A 20,915-nucleotide genomic window follows, 5' to 3' on the forward strand; every position below is an offset into this window, starting at 1 on the left:
GTGAGATTGATTTCAATGCACTTAATTTATGTTGAGAGCCAACCGCTGTTCTCAAATGTAAAATTGTTAAGCCCCAAATTTATTTCTTTTTCTCTCTCTGTTATGCAATCCGAAAATGAGAAGGAGAAAATGTACAAAAAAAGATTTTCCTACGCATTTACATTACATTACAGTCACTTAGCAGACACTCGTATGCAACTTACAAAAGTACATTAGAGGGTATTCTGTACATCTCCCTTAGGTCATTGGGAAGTATTGAAGAGTGTGGATAAGTCCTTGATCCCTGTCATGGTTCTTTGCATATGCAGGGTGTGAGGGAGAAGTGTGTGTCCTTGGGGCAGTTAGGGGGGGTGTTAAATATGACTGACCCTGTGGATGTCATGCAGGGTGTGAGGGAGAAGTGTGTGTCCTTGGGGCAGTTAGGGGGGTGTTAAATATGACTGACCCTGTGGATGTCATGCAGGGTGCGAGGGAGAAGTGTGTGTCCTTGGGGCAGTTAGGGGGGGTGTTAAATATGACTGACCCTGTGGATGTCATGCAGGGTGTGAGGGAGAAGTGTGTGTCCTTGGGGCAGTTAGGGGGGTGTTAAATATGACTGACCCTGTGGATGTCATGCAGGGTGTGAGGGAGAAGTGTGTGTCCTTGGGGCAGTTAGGGAGGGTGTTAAATATGACTGACCCTGTGGATGTCATGCAGGGTGTGAGGGAGAAGTGTGTGTCCTTGGGGCAGTTAGGGGGGGTGTTAAATATGACTGACCCTGTGGATGTCATGCAGGGTGTGAGGGAGAAATGTGTGTCCTTGGGGCAGTTAGGGGGGGTGTTAAATATGACTGACCCTGTGGATGTCGCCTCCACAGCTCTGCGGGACAACCGGATCGAGCTGGTCCGAGCCTCGTGGCAGGAGCTGACCATCAGCATCGGCGAGGTCTCCCTGTCGGACGAGGGACAGTACACCTGCTCCCTCTTCACCATGCCCGTCAAAACCGCCAAGGCCTTCCTCACCGTGCTGGGTAAGCTGTCCATCAATCAATCAATCACACAAGTTATCAATCAACCAATCAGTTACACCTGCTCCCTCTTCACCATGCCCGTCAAAACCGCCAAGGCCTTCCTCACCGTGCTGGGTGAGTACTGCTCAAGGTCAAAGCCCTTGAGTAGGAATAAAATCACTGAAACAGTATACATTAAACAACAGGTGCTTCAATCAAACAAAATACAGTAAATGTAAATGACCTATACAAGACAGTGAAAACCCAGTGCAGACAATATCTAATAATGTCAAACAAGTGAGTCAGTGCAGACAGAACTAAAGAATAAAACAGTACCAGACAGTACCAGTCCATTACCTATTGAAGAATGAACACCATTTGTTTGTGGGGTACTCAATAGGGGAGAGCTGAGTACTCGGATGAAACGAGTATCCGGTATAATCAATGATATTTTTCTGAAGTGCTGTATGAGCAATTGGACCATTATCCGTGATGATCGGAGAATTGGCATGTTTTATTTGTATTTTTATCATTGGCTGCTGTAGTTGTAGTAACAATGCCTAACATAAACCTAATACTGTTGCCAGATAGGCCAGTATTATCTAGTAGCTGACTTTACCATTTGAAATTAGACAGCACCATGGTGCTGATCCGAACAAGACGATGGTTCCTGCACTTCAAAAAAATGAATAAAACCGAAACGTCCTGAACCCAGTCCTTTAAGTGGGCCGGCACTCACCAGTACGCAGTACCAGCACTTCTTTGCTTTGCTCTTTGGAGACACCGGCACTTATTTTAAGCTCCTGGTACTCTTCTCTCTCCCTGTCCAGCCATATTCTCTCCCCACTAAAAGACTGCTGTAGTCAGGTACCAGTGCCTGAACTCAGCCGAACGGACCGGTACACCGCAGCCCCCGGGACCGCTCTGTTTGGCACTCAGTTATTTCCCCTGCGCTGTTTGGGTGAGCTCATGTGAGCTCTGTTCTGTGTTTTTTTCTTCAGTTACCAACTTTGTGCTGTAATTTTCTGTGTGTCATGATTAACTGACAGGAGGTGAAAATTGAGGGAAAATGGGAATTCTGGCTTAAATTTGTGTCCCAGCTAGTACAGGACAATTGGCAACACTAGGGCATAGCAATGCGATCAGTGTTAAATCAGCTCTAATCGCAGATTACATTTTCGGCAAGGGTTTATTCTCCCATGACCATGCAAGACCTGCGTGATTGTCATAACTGTTATTTTCATTTGTTTGTCTGTTCCTTCATTAATTCGTGTATTTACAGTGTAGCAGTAAATGCTGCAACATTAGTAGCTTCTGTGGTTTTAATTATTACATTACATTAATGGCATTTGGCAGACGCTCTTATCCTGAGTGACGTACAGTTCATTAGACTAAGCAGGAGACAATCCTCCCCTGGAGCAATGCAGGGTTAAGGGCCTTGCTCAAGGGCCCAACGGCTGTGCGGATCTTATTGTGGCTACACCGGGATTCGAACCACCAACCTTGCGGGTCCCAGTCATGTACCTTAACCACTACGCTACAGGCCAATTATATATGATCAAAAACTCACAGCGCAGTGCACTGACTAGAATTCTATTGTTTTTACATTTCAGCTCTTGCTCATGCATTGAGGATTTATTCGTTTATGTATTTATTTTCTTATTTCGTTGTTCAGTGTTTTATTTACCCCAGCAGTTGGCTGTGTGTTTGTGAGTGATAGTTGCTCAGTGGCTCTTCCTTTCTTGCATGTACTTCTGTCACCGTGTGAACAGGCACTCTCCCCTCACTGTTTATTCCTCAATTAATTAGGTGGCCAATTAGCTGGCAGGGTTCTAACGAGGTGACCTTCACCATTAAAAACCGTAAGGGATTTGAACACGACGACCAGCATGCAAAAACCTACAGCCTATTCAGTCTGGATGGAGCGCAATTAAATTCTGCGGTGTTAAATGACACACAGATAAATAAATACATACATGCAAAATTGCTCTGTAAACACTACCCAAAACTTTCCCAAAAGCAGTTTGCATGAACCGAAACAGTATTCTATTCAGTGAAACACTACACAAAACACAGTTAGTGTTGAACAAAACAGTGTTTTGCAGGAAGCAGTTAGCGTGGACCAAAACAATGTTTTGCTCCGTAAAACACTACCCAAAAAGCAGTTAGCGTGAACCAAACGTCATGGGGAAGGGAGCGAAACACAATTACATTCCTGAGGTCACTGACTTTTTACAAAATGGCAACAATGTGGTTGGGGTGGGGGGTGGGGGAGCATGCAATGCTTCATCTGGGAATCTGCTGTGTAGGCACAAAGTCAGTTAGTGTAAGAACGCGTCTGGGAGTCAGAGATGAAAAGAAAAAGCAACCTTTGCAAATGTGTAGCAGCGAGCCGGCATGTGTAGCGGAGTTCAGAGACGTTAATGTGCGCTACACGTTGTGACTTCATCCCCTGGAGAAGCAATCAGAGCACAATTAGTTCCCATGGCCGTGGGCTTTGGGCCTTAGCTTAGCTGGCTAATAATATTACTTCTGTTATAGAGCGGCTGGTTTAAAACCCACAGTATACCTGCTGGAACATCCAGGGGTCAGAAAGGAAGAGTCCTGCAGTGCGTTTCCTCCACCCATGAACTCAGCTAGCCAATTTCACTAATTGCTTCTACCTCCTGGCTGAAGAACTGTACCAATTAGCAAATTGGAACAAAATATTACGGGGGATTGTTACTTTCTGAGCCTGGATTTTTCACCTCTGTCTCAGAAACAAAGGTATGAAAAGTGCCTGAGAAAGTGCTTGACGCTACAGGCACATAAAGAAAAAGTGCTTGAGAAAGTGCTTGACGCTACAGGCACATAAAACCCCTAACCAGCAAATATATAAGTACTTTCTACCTTTTTTTGCTTGGAAAATATACTCAGTTGTACTGAAAGAGATATTACTGTACTTTCAGGGTACATTTTGGAAATGTAATCCTTGAAGAACAGAAATGTACCTCCACTGTCTTCACAGAATGTAATACAGAATATTACTGGACTGAAAACATGCAATGTTTTAGTGGTGAGATGAAGTGCAAGATTTCTTCAAAGATATGAATGCACAATCCATGTTTTGAACAGTGTTTCAAGTGCTTACTGTTTTCAGTGTTGTGTGAAAATTGAGCACAAACTTGTGAGATTAGCGTCAAAGTGATTTTAAAGAAACTGCAATGGTGAGGCGGTGTGTTCCTAATTTTGTGGGTCTCGTAGGAGTCCCAGAGAAGCCTGAGATTGCGGGGATTACGAAGCCGGCGAAGGAAGGGGAGGAGATCACGCTGACCTGCGTGACCTCTGGGAGCAAGCCTGCCGCTGACATCCGATGGTTCAGGAACGAGAAGGAGGTGCAAGGTACGTTTATCCTGTTTGTGGGGGAGAGTGTGTGTTTGTGTTTGTGTGTGTGTGTGTATGTGTGAGTGTGTGTGTGTGTGTGTGTGTGTGTGTGTGGGAGAGTGTGTGCATGTGCGTGTGTGTGGAAGAGTGTGTGTTTGTGTCTCTGTGTCTCTGAACTCCTCATTTTCCACAAATGGATGAGCATCAGTGACCAGGTGTCCAGGCAATCAAGAGAGGAAATGAGCCCGCTGATTTCACCTGTCACTCTATGATATAATAATTAAACATAACCTCCGCATAAAAGATCAATTTAGCATACAACACTTATTCTTCATGACACCCAATGCTATTTCTGACACAATACAGGGTAAATCATCCCTCAAAAGTATCTAATGAAGAGCAATTAACTGCTCATTTCAATTTGGTGGTTCTAATTATGGATGGAATGGGGGAGGGAGGTTTACGCACTGCCACACAGGGGGGCGAGGGGTGGAATCTGCCATTCAGAGTGTTGGCACTTTGACCTTTCTCAAACTGAACCGATATGAAGTGCTAACCTCCTACAACAGAGGGAGAAAAGGTTACTAATCTGGTTGTGTGATCAGAGAAAGGACACGTTATTTCCACAATGGGGAGTGAAGAAGAATCTCTGTTTATTAAAATAAGAGTCAAGAGTTTGTTCACACAAACATGTAACCACCACAAAGGTGTATGTGTAACTCATTTAAAGGGAACCGACTAACAGTAGAGAGAAAATGATGTGTAAACATGGGCAAGATCGACGTGAATTATGACTGCTAATTGTCTCTTGAGTGAGTGACCACCTCACTAACATTTTTTTGTTTTGTTTTTTAATGAAAGAAATCCAAAACGTGAGTTAAATTAAATGATTTGCTACACATATCTGGCCAGCCAGCGACGGTTAGTTACTGCGACTGCGACACTCAGAAATAAAGTGACAGTGGAGGTACATTTTTGTTCTTTAAGGATCTAATTCCCCAAAGGTACCCTCTCAATGTACAGTATTATTCTCTTTGGGTAGAAATTAGTACATTTTCCAAGCAAAAAAAAGGTACTAATTAATTATATATTGCTGTCTATGGGTACAATTTTATGTAGGGTAAGTATTTGTACATTTTTAGGGAGTTTTCATACCTTTATTTCTGAGAGTGTAAAGTAAGAACCGTCTGATAGGGCGAGGCAGGGCTGGCCTCATCTAGCCCTCGAAGTACAAAATGTCCGCTGCGTAACGAACCGCTGTGCTCTCATGGGAAAGCAGCGCGCTGCTCAGAGCCGCATAATTCTTTACCAAGTTTTATTTGGCTTAAAATTCATATTCACAGCAGAAACCCAGGAGAGGAGTGGGGGAGAGCTCGCCCTGTGTGCGCGATACTCAGTCATGCCTGGAGACGGGCAGGAGGCTGCTAGGTTTGCTCCTGTCCCCTGCGCTAGCCGGCTGTGCTGAACATACTAGGTTACGCTCCAGTCCCCTGCGCTAGCCGACTGTGCTGAAGATACTAGGTTACTCTCCAGTCCCCTGCGCTAGCCGACTGTGCTGAAGATACTAGGTTACTCTCCAGTCCCCTGCGCTAGCCGACTGTGCTGAAGATACTAGGTTACTCTCCAGTCCCCTGCGCTAGCCGACTGTGCTGAAGATACTAGGTTACTCTCCAGTCCCCTGCGCTAGCCGACTGTGCTGAAGATACTAGGTTACTCTCCAGTCCCCTGCGCTAGCCGACTGTGCTGAAGATACTAGGTTACTCTCCAGTCCCCTGCGCTAGCCGACTGTGCTGAAGATACTAGGTTATGCTCCAGTCCCCTGCGCTAGCCGGCTGTGCTAAACTCTGGGAAATCTAAAAAAGGTTCTCCCTGGCAGTGTTCCAGACTGGAGATGAGATGAGGGTGAGAGGCTGTGATACAGCCGCAAAGCAAGCACAAGAGACGTTTTTACAATTTGTATTTTTACTGATTTACTTTTGAAATAATTTATTTATGGTGGCTAAGGTATTGCACATGACTGCGACACCATGGCTCAAGCCCCAGTGTAGCCATGATAAGATCCACAGAACCTTTGGGCCATTGAGCAAGGCTCTTAACCTCACATTGCTCCAGGGGGACTGTACCCTGCTTAGTCTAAGCAACTGTAAGTCGCTTTGGATAAAAGTGTCAGCTAAAAAATGACCTAGTGAGCTCTTTTTATTAACTCCAACGTTGTTTCTCCTGTGTGCAGAGTTTTTGCCTCTTTTCAGCGACATTGCTACCTCGTTTAAGCCTTTTAACTAATTTAGTCATGGCCCCCTATTTAATGCTTAATTCTGTTGATTTTATTGACGCTTTAATTTACCTATGCCGCTGCCATCAGTTATCAGTAATGGGTAATTAATTGCCCTGTCAGGAGCCCATTTCCATTAAATCACTGTTAAAATGACTCCATCAAATGCTAATTATAAATATAAATGGGTAAATGTAAATGAAAACGCTCCCTGGACAAGAGCACTTCCCAGGTGCTGTAGCAATACAGGTGTAATGGCGGATGAATGCAGATGACTATGATTGGTGTTGAGCTTCAATAGGACAGGTTACATACCTGTACAGGTGGTGTTGGCTACAGGCTTCAGTTGGACAGGTTAAATACCTGTACAGGTGGTGTTGACTCCAGACTTCAATAGGACAGGTTACATACCTGTACAGGTGGTGTTGGCTCCAGGCTTCAGTGGGACAGGTTACATACCTGTACAGGTGGTGTTGGCTCCAGGCTTCAGTGGGACAGGTTACATACCTGTACAGGTGGTGTTGGCTACAGGCTTCAGTGGGACAGGTTACATACCTGTACTGGTGATGTTGGCTCCAGGCTTCAGTGGGACAGGTTAAATACCTGTGCAGGTGGTGTTGGCTCCAGGCTTCAGTGGGACAGGTTAAATACCTGTACAGGTGGTGTTGGCTCCAGGCTTCAGTGGGACAGGTTACATACCTGTACAGGTGGTGTTGGCTCCAGGCTTCAATAGGACAGGTTACATACCTGTACAGGTGGTGTTGGCTACAGGTTTCAGTGGGACAGGTTACATACCTGTACAGGTGGTGTTGGCTCCAGGCTTCAGTGGGACAGGTTAAATACCTGTACAGGTGGTGTTGGCTCCAGGCTTCAGTGGGACAGGTTACATACCTGTACAGGTGGTGTTGGCTCCCAACTTCAGTGGGACAGGTTTAATACCTGTACAGGATATTCTAATTCTTCAGCCACCAGGGCAAGCATCTGTGAGAATCAAGAGGAACTCAACATTTATTAACAGTCTTGACTCCAGATCCAGGATAGTAGCTACAGTAATATGTGTATTAATAGAAGTTATTATTACTTCTATTCTTGCCCATATGAGCTACTATTTTGGATCCGATCATACTTTACAGTGAATACAGGAGGATGAGTACAGGAACCTGGTGGATGATTTTGTCCAGTGGTGCAATGTCAACCATATGCAACTGAACATTCCCAAAACCAAGGAGATGGTGGTGGATTTCAGGAGGACGAAGCCAACTATGCTGCCAGTCTCCATTGAAGGGGTCAATGTGGAGATACCTAGGGGTACACCTGGACAATAAACTGGACTGGTCAGCCAACACTGAAGCACTCTACAGGAAAGGGCAGAGTCGGCTCTACTTCCTCAGGAGGCTGCGGTCTTTCAATGTCTGCAGTAAGCTCCTCTGGATGTTTTACCAGTCTGTCATCGCCAGTGTCCTTTCTTATGCTATTGTGTGCTGGGGAGGCAGCATTAAGAAAAGGGACGCGGCGACTGGAAAGGCTGGTAAGGAAAGCTGGCTCTGTAGTTGGAATGGAGCTGGAGTGCTTAACAACATCAACAGCAGAGAAAAGGACACTGAACAGGATGCTGGCAATCATGGACAATGACCGCCACCCACTATATAACACACTAAACTGACAGAAGAGCATCTTCAGCAGCAGACTCCTGTCTCTGACATGCTCAACAGACAGGTCAAGAAGGTCCTTTGTTCCCTGGGCCATTCATTTATACAATACACAAAACGGGAGGAGATAACTGGACTTCTCACCATGAGTCTATTTCTGCTCCTTCCACCACATCACGCTGTCTACTGTTTACTGTTTACTTTGTATTTTTTGCACTACCACGATTGCACATTTATTTGATTGCACATTTATTTAATTTAACATAGCACCTTATTTTTATTACCATAGCACCTTATTTCAGATTTTTTTACTTTTGATCTTTATGTGTGTGAGATATGTGTGTATATATGTGTATGTATAAGCTACTGAATGCCTAAAATTTCCCTCGGGATGAATAAAGTATCTATCTATCTATCTATCTATCTATCTATACTTTACAGTACTCAATCTATAATAATGCTCTTACTATGGAGCCATTTTGTGCAGAACTCTCTCCACATCAGCTGAGATTGAGAGACTAGTTTTATTTCGCGAGGAAACTAGGCCCCAGATTAGCCCCAGATATCAGAAAGAAAGATAAAGAAAGAAAGAATGAACAAAAGAAAGAAAGATTTATTTTGTGTATGTGGCAGGTTAATAACTACTGCACTCTATAGAACATGATTTGGCTGATTTCAAAAATTAGAATGTCAACAAACATGGTCGATAATATATTATTTCCGACATTCTGTACAAAAGCATGTCTCTTGTAAAATCATTAATAATAGGAATATTTAAGGGGACAAGCTCATTTGACATCATATTGAAACCAGTACCATGCTATCTATCCCTCTAACAAAGACTTGCTTCATCTTACTGTAAACCACAAAATAAAAACAAGCTTCAGGTAAAAGGAATATGGTGGAGTCTCTGTTAATCTTTGTGCATTAAACGCTCATGGAGACTTTGAGTTTTTATTTGGGCCATTCATTGCCTATTGATTTGAGGGGAGATGTCGCATGTTAACATTAGAGCTTGACATTGGAAGGTAATGCCTTGCTGTAAAACCAGTTCCTTTTTCTTCAATATGCACAATTGTAAATATGTCACCAAAACTGTAAAAGTTAATGCTTTTCTAAAATGGCCTCTGTATTACCTTTTTACTTTAATGCTGAAATCATCTACAGTGTTCCTGAAAGTCACTCTGCCCTCATCTTGACTTTGCACATATGGATGACATAATGCTACAGGGGTTTTAAAATGGAAGTTTCCATTGAGAAATGTAATCTGAAAATCGTCATCCAAGTCATACATCCAGCGTTAATAAAACATGCCCTCTAATGGCATTCTCAGTCATATGTGTTCCTCTGCCAGGTCGGAACACACTTTATTTCACAACGAAGTTTAAACTGACAGTTTAAAGCCCATGATTTATGTATTGTTTGACTCTCCCTTGAGTCGGTTATGTAATTATTCTTGGCTTGGCAGTTGGTATACCCTGGCATACTCTAACCCTGAAACCACAGGTCTATGAGTGAATGTTATGAAAGGCTATGAGAGCCTGCATGGGATGTATTAAATCATTACATTACATGATATTTACCTGATGCTTTTATCCAAAGCGACTTACAGTTGATTAGACTAAGCAGGAGACAATCCCCACTGGAGCAATGTGGGGTTAAGGGCTTTGCCTGAGGGATCAACAGCTGTGCGGATCTTACCGTGGCTACACCAGGGATCGAACCACCAACCTCGTAGGTCCCAATCATGCACCTTAGCCACTAGGCTACAGGCAGCCCTTGATAATCATTCTCCTGATAATCCATGTAGAAACCCCTGAAGACTCTTCTTCTCATATTCCAATCTAAAATTGAAGCTTGTGTCCTCGACTCTGAGCAGGGGAATCCCATGCACAAAATGGCGGGTGGGGGTTCCCATCAAACACCACTTTGCCCTGCCCACAGACAGTGACAAGCCCAGGGCTTCTGACACAGTGCGTTTTTTTCACCTCTTTCTACTTTTCTTTGCTCCTTTTCCTGCTCCTAGCTCCACCCAAAAGAAATGAAGATAATGTGGGAAATTAAGATAATGTGAATTAGACAAATGTAATGTCCTTGCTCCTTCAAATGTTAGTTTGAAGCCAGTCATGGTAGATGCATGGCAGATGGGGAGAGGTGGACCCACTGGTCGATCTCTAATGCATCGCACTTTCTGAAAAAAATAACTTCCACAAAGGATGCGCTGATGTTTTCCAGCTCCAAGGAAATTTAACTTCTACTTCTAGCTTTTAGTAGAAAGTAAAATTTAACGGGTTGGAATGTTCTTAAAGATGGTGGACCACGATCGATTACCAGGTCAGGAGCAAGTAAAAGATAAAAGAGGTGAGGAATAAGCAATAGGAATGATCCCACAGACGGAGACCTGCTCTGTACAGCTGCAGGTGATCAGGTATACAGGTAAAAGGCCTTGATGTCGGGGCTGGGGGTTTTGTGAAGGTAGCTTGGAGACGCCAAAGCCTGCTTCTTATCCGGAGTCCGTGTTTTTGCGCATTACAACATCACCGCGGCGCTCTCCTTAAACCCTGCCGTAAATAATTTAATTTAACAAAGATGGCTGTCAGGGACCTGCCTCTGCGTAGCGCTCAAAACAATCTCAACACTTAAGCCCTTTTCATCTCCCCCGGGTGCGCTGTGGCGCTTTATGTAACAGACAGAGCGGGGAGCTTCTGCCACGGTGTGCAGGCTGGAGCTCCATCAGGAGCGGCACAGCCAGGCCAGGAGTGTTCTAGCAGTGCGTACTGCAGTGTGGGTTATGTTTCTCTGGCATTTAATGTAGGCATGCATGTGTGTGTGTGTGTGTGTGTGTGTGTGTGTGTATGCGCATGCACACACTTTATGTTTCTCTATTATCTAATTGCATGCTTGTGTTTGTGTGTGTGTGTGTGCGCGCATGCGTAAGAGTGTGCATGGATGCATATTTGTGTATGTGCATGCTTGCTTGCATGCGTGTATGTGTGTGTTCATGCGTGTGCGTGAGTGTGTTTTTCAAACAAGCCTTCACAATGTTTCTTTTTTTTCCCCCAAACAGCACTACAATAGACACAATTAGATAAAAGTTCTGAAAGTGTTTTGGATACTTGTGAGGTTTGGTAGGCTCTGAGAGGCCTGGGATTGCAGTGCCTGGTGTATAATAATAATAATAATAATAATAATAATATCTGGTCTTTATTGAAGTTGTGTCCCACAGAGCGCTTACAGGTGGATGGCTCTGAAGGTTTGATTGACGGCAGGGGGCTGGTATCAGGGCCTGATGTTGAAATGACATGCACGTAGCAGACACAGAAAGGCCAACAGCACAACACTACACACATCACGGCCTGCCTCTGTCAGTCTGCTGAGCAGCGCTGAAAGCTATCTCTCACACACATCGGGACTCGCGGATACGGCCAAATCTGCATCTTTAAGTCAGCCGCTTACGGATTCAGCACGGCACCGAGCTGTCACCAAAACTTTACAGATATGATACCAACCGCCATCAGTGTGCCAAATCTCCACAAAAGAGCTTTTCATTCTTTCCCCCCGCATACACAGAGCGCACTCTGCATATCTGTAAACGCACATACGCTCGCTGAAAATCGGACTGCCAGTCAAACTATGTGTGTGAAAAAAAGTCAAGTTACAGCAACTAAACCCACACTTAGCATGGAGTTATTGTTATTTTCTTTGGCTTTTTTTTGAGAATATTTCGAGAAAGTGATTTGGCCCTGCCTTTTTTCTTTTCTGGCCAATTCACCTACTACAGTAAGTAAAGCAGCATTACTAAGTAGACACAACCAATATGGCACATACCTTCATAAAAAGTTATCCTGATCATTCATAGTTTTGCTATAGGTTTAAGTGATTGGCGATAGCACTAATGGCTTGCTAGTTACCCATTAGAACATCGGGCAGACCTTAATTCTAACGGTATGCACTGTTGCTGTTATTTAAGTCCTTACTCTGCAACATGCAGGTTTGTGCCGCATGTATTCATGAAATATGAAAAGTAATATGTCTGAAATATGCATCAATTTATGGCAACACACACACACAGACACACACTTGTAGAGAGTCGTTCCATGTTTATCGAAAGTCAGACATGCTTAATTCTTCTTGTTTTTCTGTGTTCAGTGTGAAATGTATTCCTATGTACTTTTCGTAGCGATTCAGTATCCACCATAATCTTAAAGTGGGGGAGTGAGATACCCAGAAGAGATATTAGTGGGGCCAGGTTAAAATAAGAAATGATACATCGTGTGTAAAACACAGGAGATACTTTTTGCTGACCCCTTGAAGTTAGTGAGACTTTGTTGTCTCGCTGGAGTTTTAGTAGTAATAGTGCATTCAGCCCAGGGAACAGTGGTATTCTCAAATGTATTCACTGATATTAAGCCCAGAAGTGCTCTGCTGACACCCGTGTTTCTCTGTCACGGTAATGCATTCTGTCTGATGCAGAATTCGCTTGAGAATAGTGTGAAAATGGTAGAGAAAAGTGGTCATAGTGTGTGTGAGCGCGCGTGTGTGCGTGTGTGTCTGTGTCTCTGTGTATGCATGTGTGTGTGTGTATGTACGGACACTCAGTGAGCGCTTTATTACGTATTTATTAGACTTCTTTTTTAGGCTCATTGATCTTCTCCTGCTGTAGCCTATCCACTTAGAGGTTTGATGTGTTGTGCGTTCAGAGATGCTCTGTGTGGTTATTTGCATTACTGTCAACTTCCTGTCAGTTTTGACCAGTCTGGCCCTTCTCCTCTGGCCTCTCTCATTAACAACGCGTTTCTGCCCACAGTTATCGTTTGTAATTATAGTTCTTACTGTGGATGAGCCTTTGGTCACTGGTTACGAAGTACATAATGCTCAAAATCATTCCTCTTTTAATAAGTTTAAAGCGGGACAGGGTGACCTAAACCGAACACAAGGGTTAAATTCTGTCCGCTCCCAGCCCTGTTTCTCTCTCTCCCTCCTCTGGGCCCATCCCTCCTTCCTCAGATAAAGCGCATTGAAAAGTCCACGTGCCAATAGAAAGTCACGCGCTCGGCGCTCCAGGGAGAAGACTCTGCGATGACAAACTCTCTGACAGCGATCCGCCGTCAGAAAAGAGGCCTGTCAATCAGCCGGGATTCTCCCTGTGTTCTCACGGATATGAAGAGCCGCGTAGAGTCTCCCTAATGAAACGCAGACGGGCAGGCGCTGTGTCCCGCTGTCCCTGGGCGTGTCAGATCAACCCCGCTATCGTCTCGTGTCAGTCTGGTTCTGTCCCGGGGGGGCTGCCTTGAGCAAACCTCGCATATGAGAGGAGTGGTGAGAACACACAACATCACCGATGCGTGCGCGCTCCGTACCGCGTCACGAAAGCGTGCGCGCTCCGTACCGCGTCACGACTGCATGCGCTCCGTACCGCATCACGACTGCATGCGCTCCATACCGCATCACGACTGCCTGTGCTCCATACCGCATCACGACTGCCTGTGCTCCATACCGCATCACGACTGCATGCGCTCCATACCGCATCACGACTGCATGCGCTCCATACCGCATCACGACTGCGTGTGCTCCATACCGCATCACGACTGCATGCGCTCCACACCGCATCACGACTGTGTGCTCTCCATACTGCATCACGACTGCATGCACTCCATACCGCATCACGACTGTGTGCGCTCCATACTGCATCACGATATCGTTCGGTCCGGATCAAATCGATGTGTACCATTAACTCTGGCTCACAGTTAAAACCAGGGGCTCATTCAAATCGATTATTTTCCCACCTCCTTTTTCTTTTCCTTGATCCTGACCAGGAAATTGATCGAGGTCCGCAAGATATTCCAAGCCGTGAAGGATGAAGGACATTCTGTTTTCCTAATTCACGTTTTCTCGATTTCTCCATTTTCACTTATTTTTCTAGTCTCTCCCGATGGGTGAGTTAGGAGTAGGAAAAGGAGCAAGGAAAAGAAAAAGGAGGTTCAAAATAAGCAATTGTTTGTTTCGTTCCTGGAACAGCATGTGCAGCGTGTTTGACAGTGGCAGCGAATTGGGCTCGTATCTCTACCTTCTTCATTGCACTACTGACTCCTATAGGCTTCAAGTCTTTATGCTAAGCTAACACGTTATGCTAACATGGAAACCGAGCCAGTGAATGCACAGAAATTCAATGAAATTGAATCTCGTCTCAGTCCGGGTTGATGTAGAAGTCTAAGTTGGGAAAAATGTATATTTCCTAAAATGTTGGTGTATTCCTTTAAAATGGAAAGTAGAAAGTAAAGTGGGAAGCTATTCACCACACGTTTAAAAAAACAACAGCTAGCACTTGCAGTTATTTATGTTCACAGTTAAGGACAGGAGCCCACTGAAGCCTCTCCTACAGTGCTTATATACCTTTGTCTTATTCATAATGGTTTGTCCGTGATATATTATTTCACAAAAGATTACAGCACTGCCTGTGATGACATTGATGCGTTCGCTCTTCTAATGGAGATTGCGTAGGTTTTGTTAAAGTTCTTTGTCAGGGTAGTTAAAGTAGTCTTATCATCAAACTTTTGAATCTTGTGGATATAATATGCAATAAGATGAAGTACATTTAAAAAAAAAAAGCTCAGTCTGATTATGGGGAACTTTCTCTGCATAGTTCAGCTGTCAAAATAAGATAAGAAAAGAAAAACTTTGCCTGGTTTAATTCTTTGTTTTCTGTTGGAAGCCATGGCTCAGTTTCAGTCTCCCAGCAGTAGGCTTCAGAAATCATCTGTCTGTAAACTAAACGCACGGTGGCACAGACTGACTGAGTCTGTTGATTTGTTTGTGTTTCCTGAATAAAGTGCCCCCCCCTCCCTCTCCCCCTCTCCCATTGCCCCCCACCTTCCCACCCCTGAGGCACTTGGCTCAAAAGCACTTCTGTTTTTTTTGTGTGCTTATCCGGTCTTGCGAATGATATTCCTGCATGCTTAGATGCTCTTCTCTGGGGCGGCAGCAGATCCAGCTCCCCTGTGTGTGTGTGGATGTGCGTGTGTGTGTGTGTGTGTGTGTGTGTGTGTGAGACTGAGAGTGTGTGTGTGAGAGTGTGTGTGTGTGTGCGTGTGTCTATGTGGGATGGCAGCAAACCCATCTCTCAGACAGAGAAGTCTGAGAGTGTGTGTGTGTGTGTGTGTGTTTGTGTGTGAGTGTGTGTCTGTGTGTGTGTTTGTGTGTCTGTGTGTGTATGTGTATGTGTATGTGTATGTGTAGGGGTGTGTGTTTGTGTGTGTTTGTGTGTGAGTGTGTGTGTGTGTGTGTGTGTGTGTGTCCGCCCTCAGTATCGTATCCCCTCTCGACCTCCTCTGTCAGAAGCTGCTGGAGGGCGGCATCTCAGCACACATCCACCCAGCCCACACCTCCTCATCTCAGCACACATCCACCCAGCCCACACCTCCTCATCTCAGCACACATCCACCCAGCCCACACCTCCTCATCTCAGCACACATCCACCCAGCCCACACCTCCTCATCTCAGCACACATCCACCCAGCCCACACCTCCTCATCTCAGCACACATCCACCCAGCCCACACCTCATCTCAGTGCACACATCCACCCAGCCCACACCTCCTCATCTCAGCACACATCCACCCAGCAACCACCTCCTCATCTCAGTGCACATCCATCCAGCCCACACCTCCTCATCTCAGTACACATCCACCCAGCCCACACCTCCTCATCTCAGCACACATCCACCCAGCCCACACCTCATCTCAGTGCACACATCCACCCAGCCCACACCTCCTCATCTCAGCACACATCCACCCAGCAACCACCTCCTCATCTCAGCACACATCCACCCAGCCCACACCTCCTCCCAATGCAAAAAATGCTACTGAAGTATACAAACTAAATTATTAAGTATGGTACATTAGCATAGTATGCAGTGCACAGTGCTGTCCATAAGTATATAGACCAGTGCTCCTCACTCCTGGTCCTGGAGAGCAGCAGGGTGTGCTGGCTTGTTGCTCTGCAAATAATTGATAAATGAAAGTAGTTAATTACACAGTTAACTGGTTTCTTGGGTCTGAACTGGGTTGCTGATATAAAAATGAAAATGAAAACCAGCACCCCCTGTGGCTCTCCAGGACTCCAGGACAGTGACACCAATACTAAAATGGGGGGCACTATGTATAAAAAGGCCCGTACCTCCTGTCCTGGATCACCAGACATGGATATAAACGCCCTAAAATTAAAGCTGACAGTTTGCACTGTATTTGTCGCTCTCCTAATAGTTTATACAGAAATTCTGAAAATTCAGAGTTCTGCCATACCCAGTGAAGACTCAGTCCTGCATGCATTTTAATTGCACATTTACTGAAATGACCATCCCAAACAGTCATTTATTTTAATTATATCCAGTGTGCCAATGTGTATAACGTCTTATGGTTAGCATAATAATGACAAAATGGAAAGTGCAAGTTTGTATGGCAAACTTCACACTCTGAAAAAGGTTGAGTTGGATGCACTTGTATTGAACTTGCATTGTTTAAAGCAACACACTGCCCCCGTGTTCATGGTTCTTTTTAGGTTATCCCAATAATCGTTTCTCAGGTAACGCCTCTCTAAAAACTAAATATTTTTTTCAGAATTCCCCCTGGTTCTTATTTTCACTTGTTTCGGCTGAAAAGTCAATGTGCAAACTCTGAGTGAAATGATGTGATATAATTTATGTATTAAAAACTGCCCTCTCTCCCCTTCGCTCTTGCTCTCTCTTCTCTCTCTCTCTTGCTCTCTCTCTCTGATGGAGATTTCTGAAGTGGTCTGTTTACTTTGCCGTGGACACAGTTGACACACTTTTATTTGAAATGAAGGAATCTGCGGTGCTGAATAGGAGAGTAAGCGTAGTAAATATCTGCCTTTTAAATAATGGTGGCAAATCTACAGTTGACCCTTTTATAGTGTACTATGGAAAATATATAGAAGATGTATAAAAATGTAAATGGTTTAAAACTATCATTAAAATGGCTAAATACATACAGCGCCAAATGAAGCACAAAACCACTGCAGTGATTGCATGCACACCTCATTGTAAATGAACCTGATCTCCTATCATGCGATGTAAGACTTTTCAGTGACACCTTGCTTTCGGCTTGACAAATGTTCAGAAGTTTAATGGCTCTAGGGCACCCTGTAATGGGAAGGCTTCTAGATAAGTGTAGAAGCTGGATTTCTGCATTTGGACCCTCTCCAGGTTTAATTAAATAGTCCATTAGACACTTTCCCCGCTGAAATGTGGTTCAGATCACACAGAAGATCTTTAATGAGATGAAATGCATTTTAATAGACTACAGAATGAGGGGATATTAGACAGGGAGAATGTTAGATGAGTAAGGCCGTATTTTTTCAGAAGGACCTTGCCCACCCCCTGTGAGATTTGGGAGGATTAGCGTGGGCTATCACTTGAGTTAGGTGCTCTGGGCTGCGTAAGTACGATGACTATAAATATGTTGTTTATAGTCACCCACCCACACCTTCTAACTGAAGTGGAATGGTGGTGTCCACATCACAACTACAAGAACAGTGACGTTTACGAACGATGGGATCACTTTCAGAGCAGTTATTTCCAGCTGTATCTGAATCCAACCAAATTTATAGGGAGTTACATGCAAAATGGCAGATGACATAGCCAAGAGACTATTTACAGAGCGTTATAGTGTGGATGCTTGCCTCATTATGGTTATGGTTATGGTTGTAGTTATCATTATAGTTCTTGGTGTGGATGGACCTTCAGGCCATATTTTACCTGTGGACCTGTAAGATGGTGGGGTATGAGAACAGGCGATCTCTCGGGTGTGGTGGTCTGGGCTGTGTGTGCCGAACAGAAGCAGACACAAAGCTGAGCCAGACACATAAGGAATAGGTCCTCTACAGGCCGTGATGGAGAATCAATATCAGTAACAGACAACAGGCTTCCAGCACAGAGGTCAGTGCTACCTCCTAATTCATCAGTTGGAAAGCGGAGGGGGTACACGCCTACATGCAGCTGACAGCACAGGCTTAGACCCCCCCCCCCCCCCCCCCAAAAAAAAGAAGATCAATATTGTGTGTACTCAAACTGTTTTTGGAATAGGTGTTGAAGAAGGAAGGATGATTGGAAATTGCCCTAATCAAGGGTGAGGAGACTAAGGGCCTGTTTTCAGGGGCACACAGGTGCACATTAGATATGGGCTGTGTGTGTGTGTGTGTGTGTGTGTGTGTGTACCTTTCTGAAGACCTTCAGACGTCTGTCGTTACTCAGCCAGCCATGCGTCACTCAAGGCGGACGGCTTCAAATGGACAAATTTTTTCCCTTAATCCTCTGTCAGTGTTTTCAATATCAATTTCCTGCCCCCTGAGGGGAGGGGTCAGGCCTGGGCCTGTGTCCCTGCGTGATGAATAATGCAGAAGGGCTAAAGACTCTTTACCTCCCTGTTTTCAGAAATTGAAAAGTGAGCGCGTATATTTCTCTGTCAAGCTTTCCGTTCATTAAACCATCAGAGCTCTGGATTCAAGGTTACCTTCCAAGTATACAATAGTTCAGCCAGCAATGTGATCCATGTCTGTCCCTTCACTGATGTGCTATTTTCACACTTCAACAGTTTCACAGACAGCACACCAAAGAACATCTGTTTTAAGCGTTTTAATCTCATGATGAGATCTTTAAAAAATGATCTCAAGTACATTTTTGTCATTTGTAGAAAATATCAGATAATTTGATCTCTGTCCTATTACAAGCTCATATCCAAACACACATCTGATTGGCCACTGATCTGCCCCCTTTAATGAGCTCATATGCAAACACACGTCTGATTGGCCGCTGGTCTCTGACCTGTAATGAGCTCATATCCAAACACACAGCTGATTGGCCGCTGATCTCTGTCCTGTAATGGGCTCATATCCTAACACACATCTGATTGGCCGTTGATGTCTGTCCTGTAATGAGCTCATATCCTAACACACGTCTGATTGGCCGCTGGTCTGCCTGCTCTCCCTTGATTTGCTGAAGGTGCGAAGGAGGTGAATGCCAGCGGGAAGACGTTCACTGTGCGGAGCGTGCTGCAGCTGAAGGTGGACCGCAATGATGATGGCGTGGCGTACACCTGCCGAGTCGATCACGTCTCGCTCACGCCCTCCTCCCACCAGGTCACTGAAGTCCTGGAGGTCCACTGTGAGTCACCCCCCCTCCCTGTGTCTACACTTCTACACACTACATTACACTACACTACACTACATTACACTACACTACATTACACTGCACTGCACTACACTACACTACATTTCACTGCACTACACTACACTACATTTCACTACATTACACTACACTACATTACACTACACTACATTTCACTACATTACACTACACTACACTACATTACACTACACTACACTACATTACACTACACTACATTACACTACACTATATTACACTACACTACACTACATTACATTTGGAAAAGCGAACTTATGTTCTACTGCTTCTGCAAGTTTTATTTTTATTTTTGTTGATTAAATGAGGCTATTCAAACTGTAAATTGGGTAGCCTATTGTCTAATGTTAATTGTGTTGAAGAAAGTGCTTTGTTGGCACAAACCTCTTGACGTAATTTTGATTCTGTATTGAAACACACCTGAGGAGTAAACACACCTGAACAATCTTAAAGTAACTCTTTAGAGTCTTGGAAATTCTCCTCACGTCATGTTTTGGGGAAACGCATGAAATTTTCAAGAGATGTCTTGAAATTGTGCGTGAAGTATGTCAAGACACATCGCTATTGGGAAACTCACCCCTGCATATTTATTCTTCTGCTTCCATCTGAGTCTCTGTCGTTCGTCCACAGACGCTCCCCGTGTCGAGATCACACCCTCTCTGACGTTCCCACAAGAGGGGCAGTACTTGAAATTGGAGTGTGTGTCCAAAGGGAACCCGTCGTAAGTAATGGACCCTTCATGACATACAAGGCATTACGTCATGACATGGTCATACACTGCAAGAAAAGTATGTCTTAGCAAGTGTTTTAGTCTTGTAATGAGACTTCAAATCCTTTTGTTTTCTCTCAAGTATAAAATGTTTGCTTTGTTTTATGTTGCCTTTTTACTTGAAGTGGAATTTTCTCATAAAATTGGTAAATCAAAGTCAAAATTTCTCAGCTCAATGACAATCTTTTTGTCTCATTAAGTCTAAATATGAGCCTAAAATACTTGGTAAGATATTATTTCGGTTGTTCACTGTTCACATACTGATAGGTCACCAGATGACATATATACAGTATAATTTAGCTAACAGTAAATTCTTATACAGTAAAGTCCAAGGATCCTATGCAGAGTGAACTGTGAATAAATGATGTAGTATTATTTCTTTATATTGTTGTGTTGCTTAGCGACAGTATTTCATTAAGTAATATGACCTTTTTGAAGCAGTACACTTGAATATATGAAATTACATTTCTCTGAAACAGTGGGAAAACTGTTTGAACGTTAGTTTTTGTCAGTTCATTATCTCCCTGAAACAATAACCTCAAATTCCATTTACAATAATGAGGAGAGAATAACAGAAATCACCCACACAAAGCATTTCTTCAACAAAATCTAAGTTGTTTGTGAAGGCTTGTTGAGTCTAGTGAAGCGTGAGGGTTATTTA

General features: G+C 44.1%; 1 protein-coding gene across 6 annotated transcripts in view; it reads left to right on the forward strand.

The window, feature by feature from the left end:
* Window positions 1-20,915, forward strand: part of LOC133107297 (cell adhesion molecule 2-like) — a 349,725-nt gene that overhangs the window by 302,900 nt on the left and 25,910 nt on the right. For 4 of the 6 annotated variants that reach the window (XM_061216277.1, XM_061216279.1, XM_061216280.1 and 1 more), the window contains 4 exons: window positions 857-1,009; window positions 4,232-4,369; window positions 19,285-19,446; window positions 20,116-20,206. In XM_061216277.1, the coding sequence (XP_061072261.1) occupies window positions 857-1,009; window positions 4,232-4,369; window positions 19,285-19,446; window positions 20,116-20,206 (544 nt within the window). Of the gene's footprint in view, window positions 1-856; window positions 1,010-1,079; window positions 1,124-4,231; window positions 4,370-19,284; window positions 19,447-20,115; window positions 20,207-20,915 lie in introns of those variants that run through there. The other 2 variants (XM_061216282.1, XM_061216283.1) reach the window with 1 other exon arrangement.

This window comes from Conger conger, chromosome 13 (genome assembly GCF_963514075.1).
Source record: "Conger conger chromosome 13, fConCon1.1, whole genome shotgun sequence".
NCBI lineage: Eukaryota > Metazoa > Chordata > Actinopteri > Anguilliformes > Congridae > Conger > Conger conger.